General features: G+C 38.2%; 2 protein-coding genes across 4 annotated transcripts; both read left to right on the top strand.

Moving 5' to 3' along the window:
- Nucleotides 1–3,082: 3,082 nt before the first annotated feature.
- Nucleotides 3,083–12,356, top strand: LOC112277547 (E3 ubiquitin-protein ligase UPL7). 3 transcript variants are annotated; one of them, XM_024510012.3, is made up of 17 exons: nucleotides 3,083–3,297; nucleotides 3,782–4,055; nucleotides 4,557–4,679; nucleotides 4,781–5,042; nucleotides 5,411–6,087; nucleotides 6,297–6,631; nucleotides 6,806–7,873; nucleotides 8,268–8,436; nucleotides 8,642–8,976; nucleotides 9,242–9,517; nucleotides 9,651–9,900; nucleotides 10,101–10,271; nucleotides 10,481–10,573; nucleotides 10,881–10,988; nucleotides 11,168–11,284; nucleotides 11,479–11,568; nucleotides 11,835–12,356. In XM_024510012.3, exons 2-17 carry the CDS (start codon nucleotides 4,005–4,007, stop codon nucleotides 11,916–11,918), a joined length of 4,209 nt encoding a protein of 1,402 aa, XP_024365780.1. In that variant the 5' UTR covers nucleotides 3,083–3,297; nucleotides 3,782–4,004; the 3' UTR covers nucleotides 11,919–12,356. The 3 variants fall into 3 exon arrangements, 1 of the variants encoding a protein (XP_024365780.1); XR_002968420.3 differs by having other exon boundaries at nucleotides 3,086–3,297; nucleotides 10,876–10,988; XR_002968421.3 differs by lacking the exons at nucleotides 3,083–3,297; nucleotides 11,479–11,568; nucleotides 11,835–12,356 and having other exon boundaries at nucleotides 10,101–10,282; nucleotides 10,876–10,988; nucleotides 11,168–11,251.
- A 3,123-nt stretch (nucleotides 12,357–15,479) lies between these two features.
- Nucleotides 15,480–21,474, top strand: LOC112277495 (sphingosine-1-phosphate lyase). The gene is made up of 17 exons (XM_024509915.3): nucleotides 15,480–15,624; nucleotides 15,827–15,999; nucleotides 16,387–16,429; nucleotides 16,756–16,801; nucleotides 17,083–17,231; nucleotides 17,396–17,455; nucleotides 17,684–17,908; nucleotides 18,034–18,175; nucleotides 18,465–18,515; nucleotides 18,839–18,930; nucleotides 19,132–19,258; nucleotides 19,569–19,584; nucleotides 19,794–19,901; nucleotides 20,071–20,125; nucleotides 20,248–20,394; nucleotides 20,519–20,597; nucleotides 20,915–21,474. Exons 2-17 carry the CDS (start codon nucleotides 15,828–15,830, stop codon nucleotides 21,035–21,037), a joined length of 1,635 nt encoding a protein of 544 aa, XP_024365683.1. The 5' UTR covers nucleotides 15,480–15,624; nucleotide 15,827; the 3' UTR covers nucleotides 21,038–21,474.
- The last annotated feature ends 252 nt before the right edge of the window (nucleotides 21,475–21,726 follow it).

Genomic DNA, 21,726 nt, shown 5'->3' on the forward strand with positions numbered 1-21,726 from the left:
ATTACTTGATGTTTATTATTATTTACTTGAGTTTTGCAACAAATTTTTCAACAAGTGTTTTCACTTAAGTAAATGAATGGGTGTGTGCATATATATATACACCTGAATACATATACCGGATTCATATTTTTAACTTACCTATTTAGGTTTCCTATGAACAAATTAGAATAAACTGCCATGAATTCAAATATAGATTTATATATAAATATAGTGACAATGTATGGTGTATGACCTACACCAAATAAATACCACACCTATTACAATGTCACCTATCACAATAAATCAGGGTATATTTGAAATTTTCAATAACCCAATTAAAGAATCCTCTATGTTAATATGTTTATTTGAGCCAATCTTGCATAATTTAAACATAAATGTCCCTGAGCTATGTGTGTGAGTGTATATTTACAAACACACACACACACACACACACACATATATATATATATATATATATATATATCACAAAAAGTTTTTGAAATGGGTTAATATTTGGTTTCATATTTGTTCAATTAAACTTGTCATACATTATCTTTTAAACATTCTTTTTCACTTTGTCACAAATTATTCATATATTTATTAGACACACACACACACACATGTACATTTAAAAAATATGTGTGTTGTTTCAGGAACCACCTTGAATTATTTTAATTAGTTAAACGTTTATTTTAAAAATATAGTTTGTTTGTAATGAAATAAATTGCTATGAAACATCTGATACTTTTACCAAAAGAATGTTACTGAACCATGGTGTTATTTCAAGTATTATGTTAGTTTATATATATATATATATATATATAGATAAATATGCACTATGAATCTCTGAGTTAAAAATACAATCTAGTGTCGTTGGATTTCAGCATTCATTGTAATTTAAAATTTAAAGATAAGATTTTTTAGCTGTTTATTCAAATCTAAACTCATTATTGTACTGAGTACAGATGAATCTACTTGAAATCAATAAAATGTTAAGCAAAGCCATTTGATGACCAATTTTTCCTACAGGTGATCAATGTCAGTGAAGCAAATAATTTAAATTTGTTACTAAAACAATTCATTTACATTGAAATGTTATTCATTGTCATTGTTTGACATTACATTCATCACTGGGTATTGAATATTGGTCCTGATGTCACACCCTTTTGCTATGGTTCATCAAATACAATTAAAATATCTCTAACTTGTGATTTCAGTTTTCAAATCAATGAGACATTTTTTACTGCCATACAGCAACCTTTTGTGGCCTTAAGTAGGTAGGTTTGGACTGTGTATACTCAAGTTTTCAAATATCAGAGTATGTTATTGTAATATTCAAATGTTTGTAACTTCAATAACAAAAGTGACTTCAACAAAAAGTAGTTTATTTTATAATACTATAAACATTACATGCTCTTTAATAATTTTACTTCACTATTACATGTCATTTATAAATATAAAGTTTCACACAAAAATGATCTTGATCTAACATTTCAAATGTATGAATATGCACTGTGTTTTGAAACCTACACATTATAATACTTGTGTTATTGGTGAGCTGTATATGATACTACAGTTTGTACTTTTTAAGTGGCGCAAAGAATAATTAAATAAATTGTGATAATTCTATCTCCATCAATTTCTAACCACCTAATTTAGGATGATTGAGCACAAGAGCTCTTGATGTGCTGTTCCCCTTTGTGTCATCTGTCTTTGATATTGTGCTATGCTAGCAGGAAATGACTATTTTTTATTGATGTAATTAAACATATTCATAGGCAGAGACAATCCTTTTTTTCTCCTTTTTTTTTTGTTTCTTGTTAACAACTCCTACAGTAAAAAGAGTTGGGGTTTAAAATTTGGAAGTAGGAAAAGCAAACAGAGAAAGCCCGTGTGGTAATGAGGTCCCAAACATGCTTGAAATTCCATATATTGCATTCAAAACACAGAGTGCCCTATGTTTGGAGGACTGTAACAAAATCTACACTGTTTGAGGGCAGGAGACCAATAAAAGACTCTCATCGGCTACGATACCCAAACCCTAAAAGAAAACCATTGCCACCAACTTTAGGCAAGCAATGAGGGAAAAAGACTTTTGTTTTGATGATGCGCTTTATTGCTGGAGTTGGCTTTTTCAAAACTAATCACCAAAAAAGAACCATGGAAATAGAGGCATACTTTTTGTCTGATACCACAAATGAAGAAGAAAGAAGGAATTGGCTGGTTGTCAACTCTTGGTTAAGGACTGGGTCATAAAAGAGCCCAGCCAAAATTCTACAGTGAGAATCACAGCCTCACTGCCAAATAGTCCATCAAAATGTGGGTTCATTGTATGGGAACAGTCAACATCCTTTGAGAAATGGAAAACTGTGATCATCCTTTGGTGTACCTCAAGTTGCCACCTTTGGGTACCCAACAAGGTTCCCATCATTAAAAGGATGTTTTTTGAATTCACCCACTTTGGTTTGGACCTGTTTTTTTCACACGTGAAGTCAATGCTTGCCATTCCATAATCTAACCTTTCATCTTTTTGTCTCTATGCAAATATATGTACATGGGTATTAACATGTATATATATATATATATATATACATATTCTACACAAATTGGTTTATATCCAAGTCATTCACCCCACATGCAATTTAAAGTCAAACTGGAGAGTTGATAGAAAGAAGGGAAAACAATTAACCGTGTTGGAACACGGTTTCGATACCTCGTCGACGTTTTCAAACGACGGAGTATATCGGTTCGTCGGCGCTGTGAATGGACGGCCGTTTCACGACCAGCGCCGTCCGTGATTTGTCGTTCGTCAGGGGCCGAGCGGGGCCAGGGTCCCACTCTCTCTCGATGGAAGCCGTCGCATCACCTCGACTCCGATTCGTCCATTCCAATTTTGACGGGTCCGGACATCACACGCGCCGTGCGTAAAAGAAATCATCTTCCACTGTCGTCTTTCTCCGAGCTTCGGGATCGGCCTTCACGGAGCCGTGGATCTGTCTTATCTTTACGGGGGAGCGTAAAAGACGAGCGCGCGTTGCGTTCAGGGGGCTTCGTGACTTCATGTGTTTTCGGTTCCGCTCTGGCAAGAGTTGTCCATGTTGGAGCTGCGTTGCGTCGCGTGTGCTTGTCCTCGAGACACACTGTCTACATCACGAGTCGGAGAATCAGGTGGAAATTGCGATTCTCTGGACTGTGACCCTGCAATTGCAAAGCGCCTGTTGAACTTGGCGAAGTGAGAATCGCGCCAGCGTGGTGTTGCACTGCGTGACCACTTCAGTTGTTGCATTGAAGTGTAAGAAGGTGGTGTTCTTCTGTGAGGTGCGCCGATCTTGTGTAATCGTTTGTGGTTGCTCATCAATCTGCGTGACTTTGGAATCTTGGCTGTGATCTCTTGCGCCGAGCATGATGATGATTCGTTGGTCAACAGAGACGTGGAGTTCGTGCGCTACATTGCACTGTTATTCGATTAGTTGAATTTTTTGTCATCTTGTGCTTTGTGAAGTTTCGAAGGCTCGGGGAACATGCGATGGCGCTGAACCGTCTCTTTGTAGTGGAGAGTGGTGTTTGGGAGGATGTTTGTCAGAATTGTGTGGAGCACGGAAGTTTGAGTGCTTGAGCTGGTCGGACGTGTGCGTCAGTGTTAGCATTCTGGTTCATCATCGACTCTGGATTCGAAGTAGAGCTTTAGTTAGTTTGTAACCAGATTTTGCATTCCGTCGGCAGTGAAGAGTTGTGAAGTGGAGGAAAACTTCTTTCTGAGAGATCCTGCTGAGTCTTCGCATCGTGGATTGTCTTCATTCAGGTTTTATAAATGTGGAGTACCGACGATATATTCTTTCGGGATACACGGTGGCCTCAGCGTGAACCCTCGGTATTTTTGAGTGCTTTCAGCTCTGGCCCTTCCGGGATTACCCCCTGTGGCTTCTCTTCATTCTACGTTGACAAAAGTGGCTGGTTGCCAAGACGTCGTGGAGTTGGTCTGCTTTGAGTTCCTTTCGGGTCATGAGGCGCATGAAGACGAGAATATGATAATGGGAACGACGCAGAACGTTCCAAGCGTGGCGAGAGGAGGCCAGGTGAACCTTCTTTCTCTGAATTCCGCACTGAAATCTAGTTCCCAAAGCAGTAATTTTTGCCTCCCCTCGTTTTTGTTTGTTTGCTTTGTCTTTTTTTTTTCCCCTTCTCTTCTCTTTCTCTCGTTCCCTCCTCTTGAAGCATTCATTTCTCGGCCGATCACGACCTTGCAATATGTCAAGTTGCTGCTCTTGTTCGGTTTCGTTCTGCAATGCACACAGGAGTGGCACTCTCGTGCTGATCGTCCTTCTGTAGTTACGCTCAGTATGTAGCTTTGATTCTCGGTCCTTCATTCTTGACAACTGATTCCGTCACTTCGGTTGAGCCAAGTGTTCGCAGATTGTTTCCTCAGCTCTTGGTTGCAGTAACATGCTCATGAGAACGTCAGTAATGTCGATATTGCCTTACTGTGGCATTAAAGGTGCTTGAGATTATATGTCAAATGAAGAGTTGGTACTTGCCAAGAGTTCTGACGTTCTTCACCTTAATTGCGATTCTATCAGCTATCTCTTGGAGGCGCCAATGTGAAGGAGCTAACTCGAGATGAGTTGGCGTCTCGAGTGGCGCAAGAAAGAGTTATTCGTTCACTTGGCAAGCAAGCTGCTACCTCCGCCTTGCTTATTCAGGTAATGCTTGCCATTCAGGTGCACGAGAAACGCCGCTCTTTTATGTTGTGCGCAAGCGGGGTCTATTTGGGAAGACTTATCTCTCTTAATCTGAATTGCAGAGGGTGTGGAGAGGTCGTACAGTTGCAAGACAGGCTGCCGCTCAAGCCCGCGCTGAGTGGGACGAGCAATTTTTAACACGATTTGGTGAAAACCAAACTATGTTTTCTGCTGCCACAATCTCCAATAATTTGTTGCGCCCACTTTTCATGATCCTGCGACATTCAAGTTGTTTCGATTCGAATCAGACTCATGAGCGGGCTGAAAATATGGGTCGTCTCGCGATTTGTTTTCGAATACTGTTGCAGAGCATCCACAATCCAGGTGTGTATGGGTCGTTCTCAAGAGGACGTTCTTTGTTAGGTTTCAAACTGGTGCCCAATTGAAGGTCAGGAGAAGGTCAACCTTTTTCTTCTTCATTGTGAATTGATTTGATATGAAATTGTAGTTCCATCGATTTCTGTCGTCGAAGAGTAGCCATTTTCTTTTCTCAGACTCGCACTGGTTGTTGATTTTCATACTCTTGTAATCTGTTGTTTTTCGACTAAGGTCAAAAATAAATGTGACAATGTGGTTTTTCGTAACAAGTTGTATAGGATTGGATGTGCTACTTTATTGTCTTATTCGAAATTGAAGAAGAAGCACGGGCAGGCTTACTCTGTTGGATTGTGGCGAAAATAATTTGTTTTCAGATATGCATTACAACTACTGCGATTTATCTGTTGGATTTCCGGACAAAATGTTCAAATGGATGTATCAAGCCCGGCAACTGCTGAGGCTTGCTTGCGCTGCCTTAGAAAAGGAGGGAATTGGATCACGTGAATCAGAACCAAATGGGATGGATAAAAACTGTATGACGTTAGAGGCCTCCAATTTGGCTGGATTGGCAATGCGAGTTACCATTGCATTAACAGACAGTAGTACATGGAAGTGCTTTGATGAGCCAAGGCAGGAAGTCAGGAAGGGAAAGGCGAAACTTGTTGCGCTAGACCTGCTGGAATGGCTAGCAAATGGCAACGGTGGTCTCTTCTTGGCTGTTCGATCATACATATTGGCCAATTTTCCTGTTCCAGGCATTATGGATGAGAATCCCCGTCCCCGTGGTAAGAAAGACAAATTTATAATCACGGCCAGCATAATTACTATCACTTTAAGACCCCTGCTAATACTAGCTGAAGAGTGTAACAAAGACTCAGACCGCGAAGCATTGCAAGATGTCAAGGACTACAAACTTGCATCAACGATGGCAGCAGCACAGTTTTCTGCGCACATTCTCACTATTCCTTTTCTACCTCAGCGTCTACCTCCGCCATTGCTCCCAGCTTTGCAACATCCCACAGCTCTGTCTCCATGCCTGCGGTCTTTTGGGGTGGGTGTTCTGTCGTTAGTTTCATCTGACAATGTTGTACAGTGTTCGGAACTTTTTCACTGGAAAGCACGGTAAAACAGGTTCTCTCAGGCCTTCTACAGTGAAGATATTTTTAGGAAACTTTCCTCCAGTTCTTTGCTAGTAGCTTGAGGTTTGGGTGTATCCTGCGGATGTTACTTATCTCTCCCCTCAAATTTGACCTAATGCAGGTGCCTATTAGAAATCTGCTTCAAATGGCTAGAACTTCCTCAGCGTTACCTTCGATTCCCTCTCAACAAGGAAAGGTCGATCGTAATTTGGCCGGTGTACCACTTTCAGCTTGGGCTTTGTCCAATATCGTGTGCCTTGCTTCCCATACTCTGGAAAAAAATTCCCAGTTTGTGAATGGTTTGGTATGCCAAGAATATGTCCAAGCACTGTGTTGTCTTTTAGAGGACTTAAACCCGTGGATCGAGACCATACAGAAACGTAAAAAGGCTGAAAAGATTGCAGGGGAGGGAGAAGACGATAGGAGTGTGCAAGGGTCAAAGATCATTGGGATTGGGTAATTATCTTTTGCAAATGAATGGTCCATTGCGTGTCTCAGTGAAATCTAATTTTTGATGTACTCTTGTTTTCGAAGTTTTGCAATTGATCTATCTGAAATCAATCCTATCTCCCTGTAGTCTATAGATTAACAACGTGGGTTGTATGGCTTGGACTTCTTTTGTTCTTTCAGGAATGAGACTTCCAAAACTCGTGAGACAGTCATTTTCCAGTTGCTTGTTGAGAACTTAAGACCTCTGCACAAGGAATGGCATCTTCTTCAACTCATGAACGAAGCAGCACTGAATGATTCTGCTCCCATGATGTTTCTAGCTGCTAAACGATCGCCTAAGAGTACTACTAAAAAGCTCTTCAGTCAATCAGACGTAGCAAAATTATATTCCAATTTGCTGTCAGTATTTGCAGTGCTGAATCCCTTTGGAGGGGCGTTGCCAATTCTGAACCTTCTTGCCTTCACTCCTGGGCTGCTTCTCCAATTTTGGGATTGGATTCAAACCTCACCAGACCTAGCCCACCTTTTGAACTTAGATTACTTTCAAGGAGAACCTAGTATTAAGCAATGTGTTGAAATCCAACCAGTAAAACCCGATAAGTATGTCAATAATTCAAGGAAAAGATGTGCAGGGAGTCGGCTTGCTGCTGCCTTGGGTTTGAAAACTAAATCAAAATCTGCATGTTTTGCTGGGAGTAATAACTCTTTTATTGTAGACAATAATTCTTCAGGAAGGGACTTGAGCTCGTCCAGGACTCCTGAAAGGTTTTTACCTGGAAGAATGTCCGTTGGCGGAGTTTCGTCGACTAGGACACCTGAACCATTTTTTCTACCCCCAAGAAGGTCAGTGGATCGATTGAGGTCCACTCCGCGGCGCTCTCCTGTTGGGCGACCAATTTCTGATACTCCAAGAATGACAATTGACCATTTAGGTCCTACATTAAGGGACGATCGCGTTTGGAGATCAGATGTTATTAGTGATCGTGCCGACACAAGCAGATTTTGGGAGTCACCTCAGGTTGTGACAAGGCAGGGTGCCGGTCTAGGAAGAAGAGCTTTACACGGCCGTACAGAAGCAAGCAGGTCAGTTGACATTCGGTGGGGTAGTGGAGGTAATAGAGCTAACAGATACGGTGATCTGGAGCCCGCTAGGCGATCAGTTGATGTTATCAGATGGAGGGATTCGAGGACACCTAATCGTGCATGCAGGGAACCATGCAGACCTCTCGACATACTGGAAGCAATAAGGTACTTTGATGATTACTCTCGACATGTCCAAAACTCCAATTCGTGAAATTCTTTTCAACTTGATCGTCACTATAAACTTTTATATCGTATATTGCGTAGACTTCAGTTCCCCAGCATGTTTTCTGAATTCTATGACCACGGATCTCCTTTATGGCGTATTGGGTGGAGTGGGAGTGGTGGTGATAAAGAGGGTTTAGTTGAAGCGCCCCCATTACGAATCTGAACTTTGAGTTGAGGTTCTAAGTAGTTAGCTGTCTGAACTGAAATTGTATCAAGTTTACTGCTATTATTACATAAACCAGGTGAAAATACCGAATCCAGAACATTATAATCCGCAATTCCTTTTCCGGAAGTTGTCATTCTGTCACTTGACAAAACTGTGTTCGATTGAAAGGGATATGGAGACAGAAGTTGACGTGGCACCTCGGACGACGGAAATGGATATTGCTAAAAAGGGTCCAGAAGGTGTACCAGAGGACGTCTTACCTGTGCTTTTGCTGTTTTGTGCAGCGTATTCCCATGTACTTGTTGTTCTGGATGATGAAGAGTTCTATGAACATCAGGTGAGGTTGGAGAGTGTGGCATTATGATCAGTTTAATTGTTGTACTGTTTGCCTATATTAATTCCTTTTAATCGTAGAGTGTATGATTCTACTTTCTAATACTATTTTCATTTTGACCATTCAGTTTTTAACTTGCTTTTATTGCGTCTCCTTTTATCTTCCCGTTGTTTTTTGATAATCGTCTCTGATGGGTGGTTTTGCACAGGAACCATTCACATTGGAGCAACAAAGAGTGATTTCAGCCGTGCTTAATACTATGGTGTACTACGGGTTTTTATCTACTTTTAAACGGAGAAATTCTCTGCTTATGAGTGTAGCAATTAAGTGTCTGAGATCACTGTACGAGCGAGATTGTCGGCGTAGCTTCTGCCCTGCAGGCTTTTGGCTTGCTCCAGCGAGAGCTCTACGGCCTCCTATTGCTGCAGCAGCTAGAGCACATGAAGTTGCGGTAGCCCTAGAAAAGACTGGTGACTCGTCGCAGACACCTGCTTTAGGGGCTATTCTGAGGGCAATTCCTCACGTACTTCCATTTGAAGAAAGGTAGTGCTGTTTGACTGCCTCAATTCATCTCATCTTGTTCTGTTGTCAGAATAAGCCTGAGTATTGTATAAATAATCCATGTCACAATCTTGCTGCTTGACGTGATTCGCAGTGAGGTTCCACTGTCCACATTGTACGATTATGTTTCTGAGTCCTTTCTTTAACTAACATAGTCTTTTGAATGATTTTCCACAAAATTTACCTTCTGACTGTTGTTCAAATTAAGTCACACATTCTCCTTATTTATAGATTTGTTGTATTCCAGGATACACATATTCCGTGAGTTTTTGCGGAGCGATAAGCTGCTAAAGATGGGTGGAGAGGTTATTAGTTCAGAGCCAGGAATCATCGAGATAGCTGTGAGACGGGATCATATTGTTGAGGACGGATATGCTCAATTGAATGGATTGGGATCGAAGTTGAAGTCCTCTGTAAATGTTTCCTTCGTGGACGAGCTTGGTCTTAGGGAGACAGGTCTGGAGCATGGTGGCTTCTCCAAGGATTTCCTCACTGATCTTGCGAAGGAAGCTTTTGATCCCGGGTATGAGCTCATGTAACATTGGCTAGGTTCTTCTGTTGTTTAAATTGGTGTTCTAGTGTACTTTTTCGTATGTTTCAGCAACTTCTTCTCGTGTTGGCATGCATTTATTCCTTGAACTTTGTATTGCATGCAGATACGGACTTTTTGTTCAAATAGGGACAGAAGGCTTTCTTTGTCCTCACGCTGCTGCTGGAACTGTTGGCCATGGATTGCCAATGCTGGAGTTTCTAGGACGTATTGTGGGAAAAGCGTTATATGAAGAAATTTTGTTAGAATACTCCTTCTCACCACTTTTCCTCTCGAAGCTCCTTGGTCGGTGTTGTTTTCTAGATGATCTCCGAAGTATAGATGCAGAGCTTCACCGAAACCTTGTTAATCTCAAAGTAAGTTTCTTTTATAATGCTCCATATTGTGTAAAGTCGTGTATGTGTCGACGTTCACAATGTTTATATATTTTATCATTGGTTAGGTCCGTCTGGCTTTACTTCGACCATCCATAGCGCTTGTAGCTTTTAGTTCAAATTAAGTTTCTTCCAACCCTTTTTTTTGAGATCTGCTCACTTGCTCGATTATATGGTTGCAGCATTCCAAGGCAGATGCTCGGGACCTATCTTTAAACTTCACAGTGGCACAAGAACTGTCTGGTGAGCATTCTACTGTGGAGTTACGACCTGGTGGTGCAGATATCCAAGTGACAAATGAGAATAAGTTGCAGTATGTTCATGCCGTGGCTGACTACAAGCTTAATCGGCAGGTATCATGCATGTACAGTCTTGACTTCTGCATTCTTGAGAGTAAAGCTCAAGAATACCTTAATCTCTGCGTGCTTTGATACTTCTATAAATTTCCAAGTTTGGACTTTGAATCGAACTCTTGGTCCCAATTACTTATGTTTTCTCTACTGTTTGGGTTCTCAGGTTAGCTTAAAGAGTGTTGGTGTTGATGATTATTTTTTTGATGTAGATGAGACCGTTGGTTACTGCATTTGCGAAAGGCATGGCAGACATTATTGATCCACAATGGCTTGGTCTTTTCAGTGCCAAGGAATTCAATCAGGTGAGATCAGTGATTCCTTATGTCTCATATCTAGTCTAGAGCATATCACTCCCAATAGTTGTTTTTCATAGAAGTACGTGCCACACAGTACGACTATTTTCTGTTGGAATTGAGTAGTGCTCGATCAAGCTATTATTTATGTGTTTTTTATTACTTTCCTGGAGTATGAATTGAACGCAACTGCGGAGGTTGTTATCAGTTCAGCTTATTGGGGTTTAAGTTCTCTTCTTTGCAACAAAAAGTTTCTGAAGAACTTTTTAAGTGTTTATGCTGACAACAGTGGTTTGTACCGGGGGGGCTAGCATAGCTGCTGTCAGGCAGTGACCATGATTTTGACGTGGATGACTTGCGCCTTCGCACTCGTTACACTGGTGGCTACACTGACAGTAGTCGAACCATTAAAATGTTCTGGGAGGTATGTATTTTGCTATGACACAGCACGTGATCTTTACACATACACTCACACACACACACACACACATATATATATATATATATATATATACACACACACACATGTGCACAAACTTGATGCAAATTGATGTAATTTACTACCCGTTTCTTATATGAAGGTTGTGTATTTGCATTGTACAGGTGTTACGAGGGTTTGAGAAGGAGGAAAGATGTGCTCTTTTGAAATTCGTTACCAGCTGTTCTAGAGCCCCTCTTCTTGGATTCAAGTATCTACAACCTGCCTTCACTATACACAGAGTAAACTACGCTGTTCCTAAGTATCATTTTGTTGAAGGAACCGTTTCGGACTTGCTTTCAGCAGTATATTCTGTAGTCTCACGATATTTATTTGCTTTGAAAACGTCTTTTCTCAGAGTTTTAATACTGATGCTGATAAATTTATCTGTTCTTTTTTGTGCTAGTCTCGGCTTAATGAAATCCAACGTTTGCAGGTAACATGTGAGTCATCAATGTGGGCTGCGATCGGTGGGCAAGATGTGGATTGGTTACCATCTGCTTCTACTTGCTACAACACTTTGAGGGTACGTTTTAAGATTTTGTTTTACATCGTAACTTTATGTGTCTTTTTCAGACAGAATGCGACCAACAATACTCGAGGAACTTTTCTTTTGTTCACTGCTAGACATAACAACGTGCCCATTGTCAAATTTATTTAGCAGAGAATCTGAAAGTCTTAGCCTAAGGAAGGCCTCAGCTGCTGTAAGATGTCATGGAAACTAGGAGGTTTTGCGAAATTGCTGAAGAATCTGAATTATTTAATAATTTTTGTTCTCGTTTCTGCCCTCAGCTGCCATTTTACAGGAGAGTGAGCACTTTGAGGGAGAAGTTGCGGCATGCCATTAAATCAAGCACAGGCTTTGAATCCTCCTAACTTCTCTGCATTTGTGAAGGATTTTTAGAGCTGTTACATGTACGATGGGAAGGCGGAGAGTAGAACATTGTCAGTTGCTGTGTCTTTTGACATCATTCACACATTGATGTACAGAATTTGATTTTTGCCTGAATTCCTGCCTAAGGCACGCATGATATATCATTTCCTCACGCAAGCACTATACTTGCGTGACCTGTACTGCCCCTTTTGTTTTCGAAGGGCAGTGGTAACGGCCAGCATAAGATTCAATTAGGATAAAATTTTATAACATTCTTTCAGATAAGGTCGATATTTGTTAGATTAGACTAGGTCCGGTAAGGCTAGAATGGTCCAACAAGTTTAGGTCACTGCAGGGTTATGACACTCACCTATTTTATGAAAAAGATTCCTTCAAAGGATCAGGTGAGAAAAACCTAATGGTTGCCTGCTTTTCTCTGACTTGTTTCTTACTGCTTGCGTGTGCAGATGCTTAGTCAGTTCTGTAACCGTGTGAATGGAGCTCAGTCCCAATCATCATGACCTATCCAATCTTTTGTAGTTTCACACGTGCTCTGAAAAGTTAAAGCTGCCTGTTCGATAAACTGTTCTTGAATGATGCAAACACTCGTGATAATTCATGAGCTAATTACGCTATAACCGGAGTATCTTTTATAAATGACATACTTTTTATCTTGGATGATTTAAAAAATATATAATATCAACTTTTGTGTCTACTGCTTTTGAATGTAAATTACTAAAATTTACGATTGTTGATACAAAGTTAAGAAAATATTAAGGGCAAGTATACATCTTCTTGAATAAAAATTAAAATATTAATTATGCATTTCCCAACAAATTTAATTTTCTCAGTCAAATGTTAGTGGTTTAAAATATTTTTTTTAAAAAACATTTTTAATATGGTATTTTATACAAATGTCACTACATGTGTTCAATAATATACAATAGAATTCTTTGAAGTAGTTTAAGAAACTTGCACCATCTTCATACCTTTATTATTTGTCACTCTTGATATTTGTTGTGGTTGTTGACAAAGTTTGTGAGTGAAAGTCATCAATGTTTCTTGTCATCATCACAAGACATCACAATTCATCATAAATTGTGGAAATTAAAAACAATTTGTTTTAGAGAAATTCATTTTTTCCCCTCGTGTTTGAATATTGGAGCTGCAAAATCCTCAAAAATTGTCAAGAATACAGTCTTAATAATTTCTAAATAGATCAAACACCAAATTGTGTGGGTGTTCCCTTTATAAAAATGTCTAGTATATCATCAATGTGCATATATATACATATATATATATATGTATATTTTAAGGGGCGTTGTCTACAAAAATCTTTTCCATAGATATACTTGTATATAATCATAGAAACATAGAAGTACATAATCCTATTAAATTTCTAATTGTATTTGTTGTTTCTTGCTTCAAAAAACAATTGTGTTTTATTACTATTAAAAATTATAAATAAACATGAAGATATATGTATATTTTTATATTTATATCTAAAAAATAAAATATTAGAGGACTTGTTTTTATCTTTAAAAAATCTTGAGATTCTTAAAAATAAAACAAGGTTTCAAAAAAATGTCTAGAAGCTAGTTTAGGATATACATATATATATACACACACACACACATGTATATATATATATATATATATATATATATAATGTTTTTTTGCACTCTACATGTACTAACTGATATGAAGGTTACAGTAAACTGTTGATAACACTACAATGCTTCTTAGCCAAGTGCATTGGTTGTAGAACTCTTATATATTTATTTATTTTAGTTATGAGAATAAAAAAGAAAAAAGAAAAAAAGTAAGAAGAAAGAAACCATGTTTATAGCCATATGGCGCACCGAATGATGCTTTTGGAACCAAACTTTTTAATTTTTTTTTAATAAGCTCCTTTTATTTTTCATGAGTATTAAAATATTTATTTTCAAGGAAGTATGCTTATAACTATTGACTTCTACTCATGTCTATTTAAATGAGGCAAATGAATATTTTCAATAACCATAAAAAAATATCATTTTACAAAAAGGAATTAAAAAAATGATTTATTTATTTATTTATTTATTTATTTATTTGTTTGTTTGTTTGTTTGTTTGTTTTGTTTTGTTTTGTTTTTTTTTTTTGTTTTTTTTGTTTTTTTTTTTTTTACAGTCTTCCATTTATTCTTTTTAAAATACCTAATACTTATAGAAATTAAACTAACTATATTTGAATTAATATCTTTATCTAGCTATGTTTCTTTATAATGAAAAAATATAACATTGTTTTCTGTTGAGCCAAATATATTGTAATTTTTTTTTTTTTTTTTTTTTTTTTTTTAAGACATTTGTAAAAAATGATAAAATAACATCACTCTTAAAAATAAAATTTGAATAACAATTGTTGAAATCAAGATGGATTAAAATTTTTAATCATTAATTGTTACATAATAATGAAGAAGATTAGTATGAAAATTTATTTTTTATTATTATTGCCAAAAATACCAATTTTTTACTAACAAAACATGAATTATTTTTTTGTAGATTTATTTAAGAAATAGAGGTAAATATATGCATGGATTTTTTTTTGTTTTCTCAATAGAATCATCCAAGGATGATTTTCAAGCATCATATTATAATGGCTTGTACAATCGTCAACAATGAATCTTAAAATATTTAAGAATTTGTGAAACATTTTTGAAATTATTTTAGACAATGTGTATAGCAAGGAATAGAGAGAAGATTACAAGAAATAAATGTCATTTTTATGGACACTTGTATTTGTGTCATATAGAATTAATTATTATCTGAAAAGATTAAAAATAATGTATCAACAAAAATAATATTACTTTAAGACAACATCCATTTCAAAATTTAATTTACTACATTTAATACATCTAGGTAGATAAAGAATTATACACACAAGACATTTATATATCTATCAAGAAGACAAGGATGAAAAAAGAAAAAAATCAACAATATTTTTTATTGACAACCTGAATAATGTTTATAAAATTAACTTGTATATCAAAATCTTCATCCAAAATGCATTTTAATGATCAAGCATGCTCTACAACAAAGAAAAAGACAACTATTTACAAACTCACAACTACAATCACACGTATATTTAGAAAATAAAAAATGTATACATACATTGGGAATTTTTAAATTGACCTAAGTATTCACTAAATCAACCCACCCACCCATCCCAACCATCATCAAAAAAATTTCCATTTCCTGATCTGTATTGATCAAAAACCAATAAAAAATAAAATGGTTGTATCCTCAACCAATGATGATGGGTGCATAAATTTAGTAAATGCTTGGGTCAATCTAAAAATTCATTATCTATCTATCTATATATATATATATATATAGATAGATGTAGAGTTTCTTATATAAAACTTCATTTTCCTTATTTTTTGTAATAGCGATGCACTTATTGTGATGGCGCCTCCTTTATTTATTTATTTATTTATTTATTTTTATTTTTTTACATACTTACATGTGTCCCCATGTTCCCACGGACAAGCGCCCTAATTCGCGGTCAGGGGAGGCGGTTTTTCCACGGCCACCGGTCTGCGAGGCGGATCCAAACACAAGGTGCACCGGCGGTTACGCAAGCCACACTGAGGAGGAGGCTCCTTTGCTTTTCGGAGCACGTTACGCTTTCCGGCGCATGGCTACTCCTGCGTCGTCACCCATTGATCAGGTGTCTCCCTCGGTCCCCTGTCTTCGAAACCCAACTCCGGCACCCTTTCTCTCCGTGAATGCTGTCGCTGCTGCAATTTTCACGCAGTGAGCGGTTCAGATTTTGGTGGGTTGTGAGTATTCGGACCCAAGGGTATAGAGGAGTGCACGCGGGCTTTGCTTTGTTTTGAGTGTGAGTTAGAATTTGGGGGGTGGATTGACAGAATGGCGACGGAGAGCTTGAATTTCAGTTTCCAGGGGCTGCGGCGTAGCTTGAATGTCTCCTTGTCGCAGTATGAGCCTGTCCTGCTGGTATTGGCGTCCGTGGCTACGTGGATCGCGCTCTCGGTGACAAGCTCGACTTTGGGTGCTGTCTACGGTAGCTTCAGCGAGAAAGGTGAAATTGTGATGTTGCTTGTGTGTGGGCGTGGGGTAGGGGTGGATGTTGTGATTTTGATGGAATCGGCGTGTGTGGATTGATTTATGGATTTGAGTTTAGTGGACCGTTTACATAATTTTCTAGATCCGGTTGTTTTGTTAGTTCATAAATTTATGTAATAGTTTTCTCGGGATTCAGATGTGCCAGTGCTGCGTCTCGAAATCAATGCGACAGTCTTATCAGGAACAGTTTGTGTGAATTTTTCTGGTTTTGTTATGTTGCGTTGGGTTGTTGTACACGGAATGTGTGGGAGACTCTGTTTCTGTAGTCACTCTCGTGTTGTATTCGTGCTAATTTGTAATTTATTTTTATTTATTTTTAGTAACGAAAAGCTCCCTTTCGCAGGATTTATTGGTTCGATTTCGTCCTTAGCTGTTAAACTTATCAGGTGAGTCGTGTTCTTCCTAAAGATATTATGTATTCTTAGTGGTAAACATACAGGATTAGAAGGTGGCTTTCAGGATTTGAAGGCTGTATGTATTCCAAAGTAGCAAGTTCCCTGCTATGGCGACGTCAACTTCCAAAGCTGTCTTTTAGGGACTTCCCTGTCATAAAATGATGTACAGTCACGGTTGTTTGCTGAAATGCCCTTATGAAGTTTCTGTCAGTCTGTATTTTCACTAAATGTATCAGCATTTGGGTTAGGCATAGTTAATCTTAAGTGGTTAGAGGATGTCCTTTTGACTGGGGTCATTTGTCGAGACCGTTTGGCAGGCTTTTACCTGGTGGAGCTAAGTACTTGAATAAAGAACAAAAGAAGGTGTGTGAAACTAAGTATCATTTGTACTATTACAGTTTCTTCCAACAGAAATTTGTTGGTTCAAATTGGGGTGATTCCTAAGACAAGATAAGCAGTTTGATAGAGTGAAGTTTTTCGTTTGCTAGGTCTCATTCATATGCAGCACCATTAAGGTGATCAAAGTGCTACTCTGAATGGGCTTACACTATGTTCATATCTCATATTTTCAATGGATTGTTATACGATAGGAATGCTTAGAGGTTCAACTTTGTTTATATTCTGGATTTCATTCCGCGTTGCAGGTAATGGATAAGCTGACATCTGGGACCAAGGGAAAGGAACTTTGGGCTACCGAACTTCCCAAGCAAGGTTTGGGACCTCAAGTAATCGAGCGTATGCTGGAAATTAAAAAGCAGGATAAACCTTGGGAAGGCCGTTGTTCTGGAGCAGTGTAGGTATTTTCCACGCATTCAGTTTTAATGCACCAGTGCGCTGCAGGATATGATCGAAACGAATTGGCAGGTCTTCTTTTGAAAGTAACGAGTGAGGAGGATCTAATTGCAAAGTATCCAGAGAGCAGACTTTCAAGCTCATGACCGTTCTTTGTTTTGGCAGATATATTGGTGGGACGGAGACAGAAGGTCATTTTCGCCTTGTAAACGAGGCTTATTGCATGTACGTCATCTAGTATCTTGAAAGACACTTTCCGTGCATCGTATCACATGCTTGATTTCCTGTTGAATGCCTCAAGGTATTCGCAACAAATACCTGTTATTTTTTACATTTGGAGCTTCGCATTGTGTAGCATTCATTTGGATGTAAATCTTAGAGGTGCCTAGTCTAGGTTTTCTAGTCTCATAGCCGAATAGGAGATTTAATACTGACTTTATTCTTTAATTTCAGGTTTGCGCATACAAATCCTTTGCATCCAGATGTGTGGCCAAGTATTCCTCGTTTTGAGTCAGAGGTGGTAAACATGACAGCATCCTTTCTTGGGAGTAAACTACAAGCTTCTGGAGGGATGGTCTGTGGTAATATGACATCTGGCGGTACAGAAAGTATTCTGATGGCTGTGAAAACCACCCGCGATTATATGAAGGCCTCACGTGGAATCACAGCTCCAGAGATGTAAGTCATTGCCTTCAATGCTACCCAGAGTGATAATACGATTTGATTTTGGTTTCATTCATCTGTATGTGTGCAAATTGGGTGTAACAGACTTAAAATTGGTATGCCTGGGTCTTGTGTGGTAGGATTATTGCTGAAAGTGCACATTCTGCCTATGATAAGGCGGCTCAATATTTCCAGATAAAACTGCGACGCGCTCCAGTGGCAGATGACCTGCGAGCTGATGTGAAGGCCATGAAACGCCTCATCAACAAAAATACAATTATGGTACATTCTCCCTAGTACATGTCACCGCATCAATTAACTACAGCCAGTATGAAGCTATTTATTTATTTACCTTTTTATTCACCACTTAAGTATAATTTCATGCCTCCTTGTTACTTGAAGAGTGCAACCAATTTTGCTATTTCATTTCATTTTTGATATGATATTTTCTATTATCGTTTATCACGAAAACTGAAATTTTAATGTGATCAAATGTATTATCATGGGCATGGTATATTGGTATTATTTTTCTATGGGACATGAGGAATACGTACATATTGGGTTGTTGCAGTTAGTGGCCTCCTCTCCAGGATTTCCGCATGGAGTGATTGATCCCATTGAGGTATCCCTACCCGTGAACTAATACACGTTTCAGATCTTCTTGAATGGCGTCTTTAGTTTCATTAAGCGTCTTTAATGGCTTGTACAGACATGAAAAAGGTTTATGCAAGTCACCTCTAGTGTTTTTGTTAACTTAACATAACAATTGTACACAATTCTCTGGATGGTTTTAGTACTGTCTGTATACGCAACGTGATATTTGCCTTCGTGGAACTCATGGAATATCCTGAGAAGTAGCCGACATATTTCTCTTGGACATGCTGAGCTCAATCTTTGTAGCTGGAAATTGTGATATAGTTTTGATTAGGTGGCGGGGATTTGCAGGAACTATCAGCGCTTGCTTTACAATACAATATTTGTCTACATGTCGACCTGTGTCTTGGAGGTTTTGTACTGCCCTTTGCCAAGAAGCTTGGGTAAGGACCGTCTCTTGGGTTTTGTGATCAATTAACTAGCCCTTTTAAGCTCACTTTTGTGGGCTGGATCTTGATTCTGTAGCATATTATTTAGTTTGTTTCGTAAAGGAAATATAAATTTTATGCATTACCCTCAATTTGGTATCTTGTATATCTTGTTCCACCTATACTAATATTTTGACTGATTTACTCCTTTTACAGGTACCCAATTCCACCTTTTGATTTTCGAGTAGCTGGAGTAACGTCCATTTCAGTGGATGTACACAAATATGGGTTGGGCCCCAAAGGCACGAGTGTTGTGCTTTACCGCAATCATGAACTTCGAAAGGTCGGACACATCTTGTATTTTTTGACAAATAATAAATTAGATTCTAATTCAATAACTTTGTTTACTCCTACCGGTATTTTTAGCCTGCATGCTTTAACGTGTTCTCGAAGTGGTTGATGTCCTTGTCCTCAATATGGGATCTTAGTGGATCTCCTTACATTCCTCTGGTCAATGCTTCTACCCCTTGACTTTGCTGTGGATTCTGGGACATCTTGTGCTACTGTATTTACTAGTTTTTAAAGCTTGAATTTTGGACTAAGATTTTGTGGGTTTGTAATTTATGTGCTGAGGAATTGTATGGTTGGAACAGTATCAATTTGTAGCTGGTGAGTTGTCACTTTCTGTATGGCTTTTGTTTCGAATTCATTCTGGGTTTTTTACTTTTTTTTAGCAGCACAACATACGCATAGACTCATGCATTCACATTAGTGTCTCCATAGTTTTCTGAAGTCTTTCTATGATTTTCTTGAGTTCCTGTTCACTCTTGATCTTAAATGAGGTAATGTTGCTCTATCTAATCCATCGTATGAAACAGTTACGGAATGGTCGGGAGGATTGTATGTGTCCCCTTCAATGGCTGGAAGTAGAGCGGGTGCTTTAATTGCAGCAGCTTGGGCCTCTATGATGTCTCTGGGGGAAAGTGGTATGTCTCAATCGCATGTACTGATTGTTGACAATTATTTGCATGAGTTATTTGATGTAGTGAGAATATTCAATATGGTGTGCATTATTCTGGTTCAGTCATGGAAAAGACTCTGAAATACTTTCTTGTGAGCATTAGTCACATCATGATTAATTTATTTTTTTAACAGGGTATACACAGATAACGAGGAAGTTGATGGAAGCTGCGAGAAATATTAAACTGGGGTACTTTGGAAAGCTTTGTCCTTATGACATTCAACTGATAGATTCAAGTATGTAATAGGAAATAGTTCAGAATATTACTGCCGTTGAGCTATGTTCTTAATTACTTTTGAATTGGTTTGCAGGATTCCTGACATCGAAGGGCTCTACGTTCTTGGAAAGCCTGATATGACTGTTGTCGCATTTGCTTCAAAAGAACTGAATATTTATAAAGTCAACGAGGCAATGGCAGAAAAGGGCTGGAGTCTTAATGCCTTGCATAAACCAAGCAGGTAAATTCTTAGAAACAATCGACATTTGGATCTTTTGGATAGCTTGTTAACATGCTTTTGACTGAAACCAATGCCGTCGTTCATATCCAGTATAATGATTTAAAGCTGTGGTGGTCATTTGCAGTGTACACATTTGTGTTACCCTCCAACATGTAGATGTTGTGGATAAGTTTCTGGACGACTTAAAAGCCGCCGTGAAATATGTGAGTATCCGGATCGCTTAAATACTTTCCCAATATCAACATCTGATCATTACTAGGACAAGAGGTTACCGTTGGTTTTCAAATATAGTGTTGTTCATACTACTTGTTGTATTGATTCTGTTTCTTAATTTCTTTGCACTGAACCTATTCCATTAGTTCAAGGTCCTCATTGGGAGTAGTATTATTAGATTCTTTTTTAGTATCGATGCTCATTGTTGTAAGTTCATGAATGAGAGAAGGAACCATTGTTTCTTTACCAACATTTTGACTTACAGATTTTTTTCTAAAAAAAGTGATTCCAATGCTTGTAATTACAGGTAAGAGACAATCCAGGGAAGTACGAGGATGGGATGGCCCCAATTTATGGTGCTGGAGCTACATTACCAGATAGAGGAACGATCCGGGATATTCTTGTTGACTACATGGACAGTACCTGTTAGACTCGGTATAACTCTCAGCACAGGAGGGGTTTTTGTTGAATCAATTGTTCTGCTTCTATGATAAGTATTAAAACGAAAGAGGTTTTTTTTATATGATATCCTAGTTGTATTAGGGTTAGTATCCTGTTCGGCATTTGTAATTAAAGTCAAAAGTATTAGAACCTTTTCGTAATCATGGCCGTGATCCTCCTGGACATGACGCTTAGTATTTCAGCACCTTGTATTGGCAAGATTTGGAACTTTTCCTTAACTCGAACTTGTAGAAAATAAGAATTAATTCTTGCCCAGGTACATTTCTCGTTTCCATACCGTCTAATTTTATCCAGATATAACGATTTGCTGAGGTATGACATGTCGCTGGATGATCTCAAAAAGAGTGGTTCGCCTTCAGCAAGATTAATAAAGCTGCTTTGAATTCTTAGCATGTTCCTATTAAACGTGATGTTCACTGTGGACGATTCTCTTCCATATTCTGGTCTGAACAGGATACTGTACTCGTGTGCATTGTGGAGATTTTGTTTAGGTTCCTTTCTAAATTTTTAATCCTTCTTTTGCAATTAGGCTATTAACCTGTGTATTATACACTAAGTCATGTCGATGACAATTTGACGAGATTAACTAAAACTTAATTTTATTTTTATTCCATTCTTTATTCTTTTGAAACCACACATTCTTTTAAATTGAGATAT

The sequence above is a fragment of the Physcomitrium patens genome, chromosome 25, assembly GCF_059467195.1.
Source record: "Physcomitrium patens ecotype Gransden chromosome 25, ASM5946719v1, whole genome shotgun sequence".
Lineage (NCBI taxonomy): Eukaryota > Viridiplantae > Streptophyta > Bryopsida > Funariales > Funariaceae > Physcomitrium > Physcomitrium patens.

Excerpts from the sequence above, each read along its gene's own strand:
- LOC112277547 (XM_024510012.3), top strand. The coding sequence starts at position 4,005 with ATGATAATGGGAACGACGCAGAACGTTCCAAGCGTGGCGAGAGGAGGC. Across the intron at positions 6,632-6,805 it reads TCAAAGATCATTGGGATTGG|GAATGAGACTTCCAAAACTC; the intron begins GTAATTATCTTT and ends TTGTTCTTTCAG. Across the intron at positions 9,901-10,100 it reads GAAACCTTGTTAATCTCAAA|CATTCCAAGGCAGATGCTCG; the intron begins GTAAGTTTCTTT and ends ATATGGTTGCAG.
- LOC112277495 (XM_024509915.3), top strand. The coding sequence starts at position 15,828 with ATGGCGACGGAGAGCTTGAATTTCAGTTTCCAGGGGCTGCGGCGTAGC. Across the intron at positions 17,232-17,395 it reads GGCCGTTGTTCTGGAGCAGT|ATATATTGGTGGGACGGAGA; the intron begins GTAGGTATTTTC and ends TTGTTTTGGCAG. Across the intron at positions 17,456-17,683 it reads GTAAACGAGGCTTATTGCAT|GTTTGCGCATACAAATCCTT; the intron begins GTACGTCATCTA and ends CTTTAATTTCAG.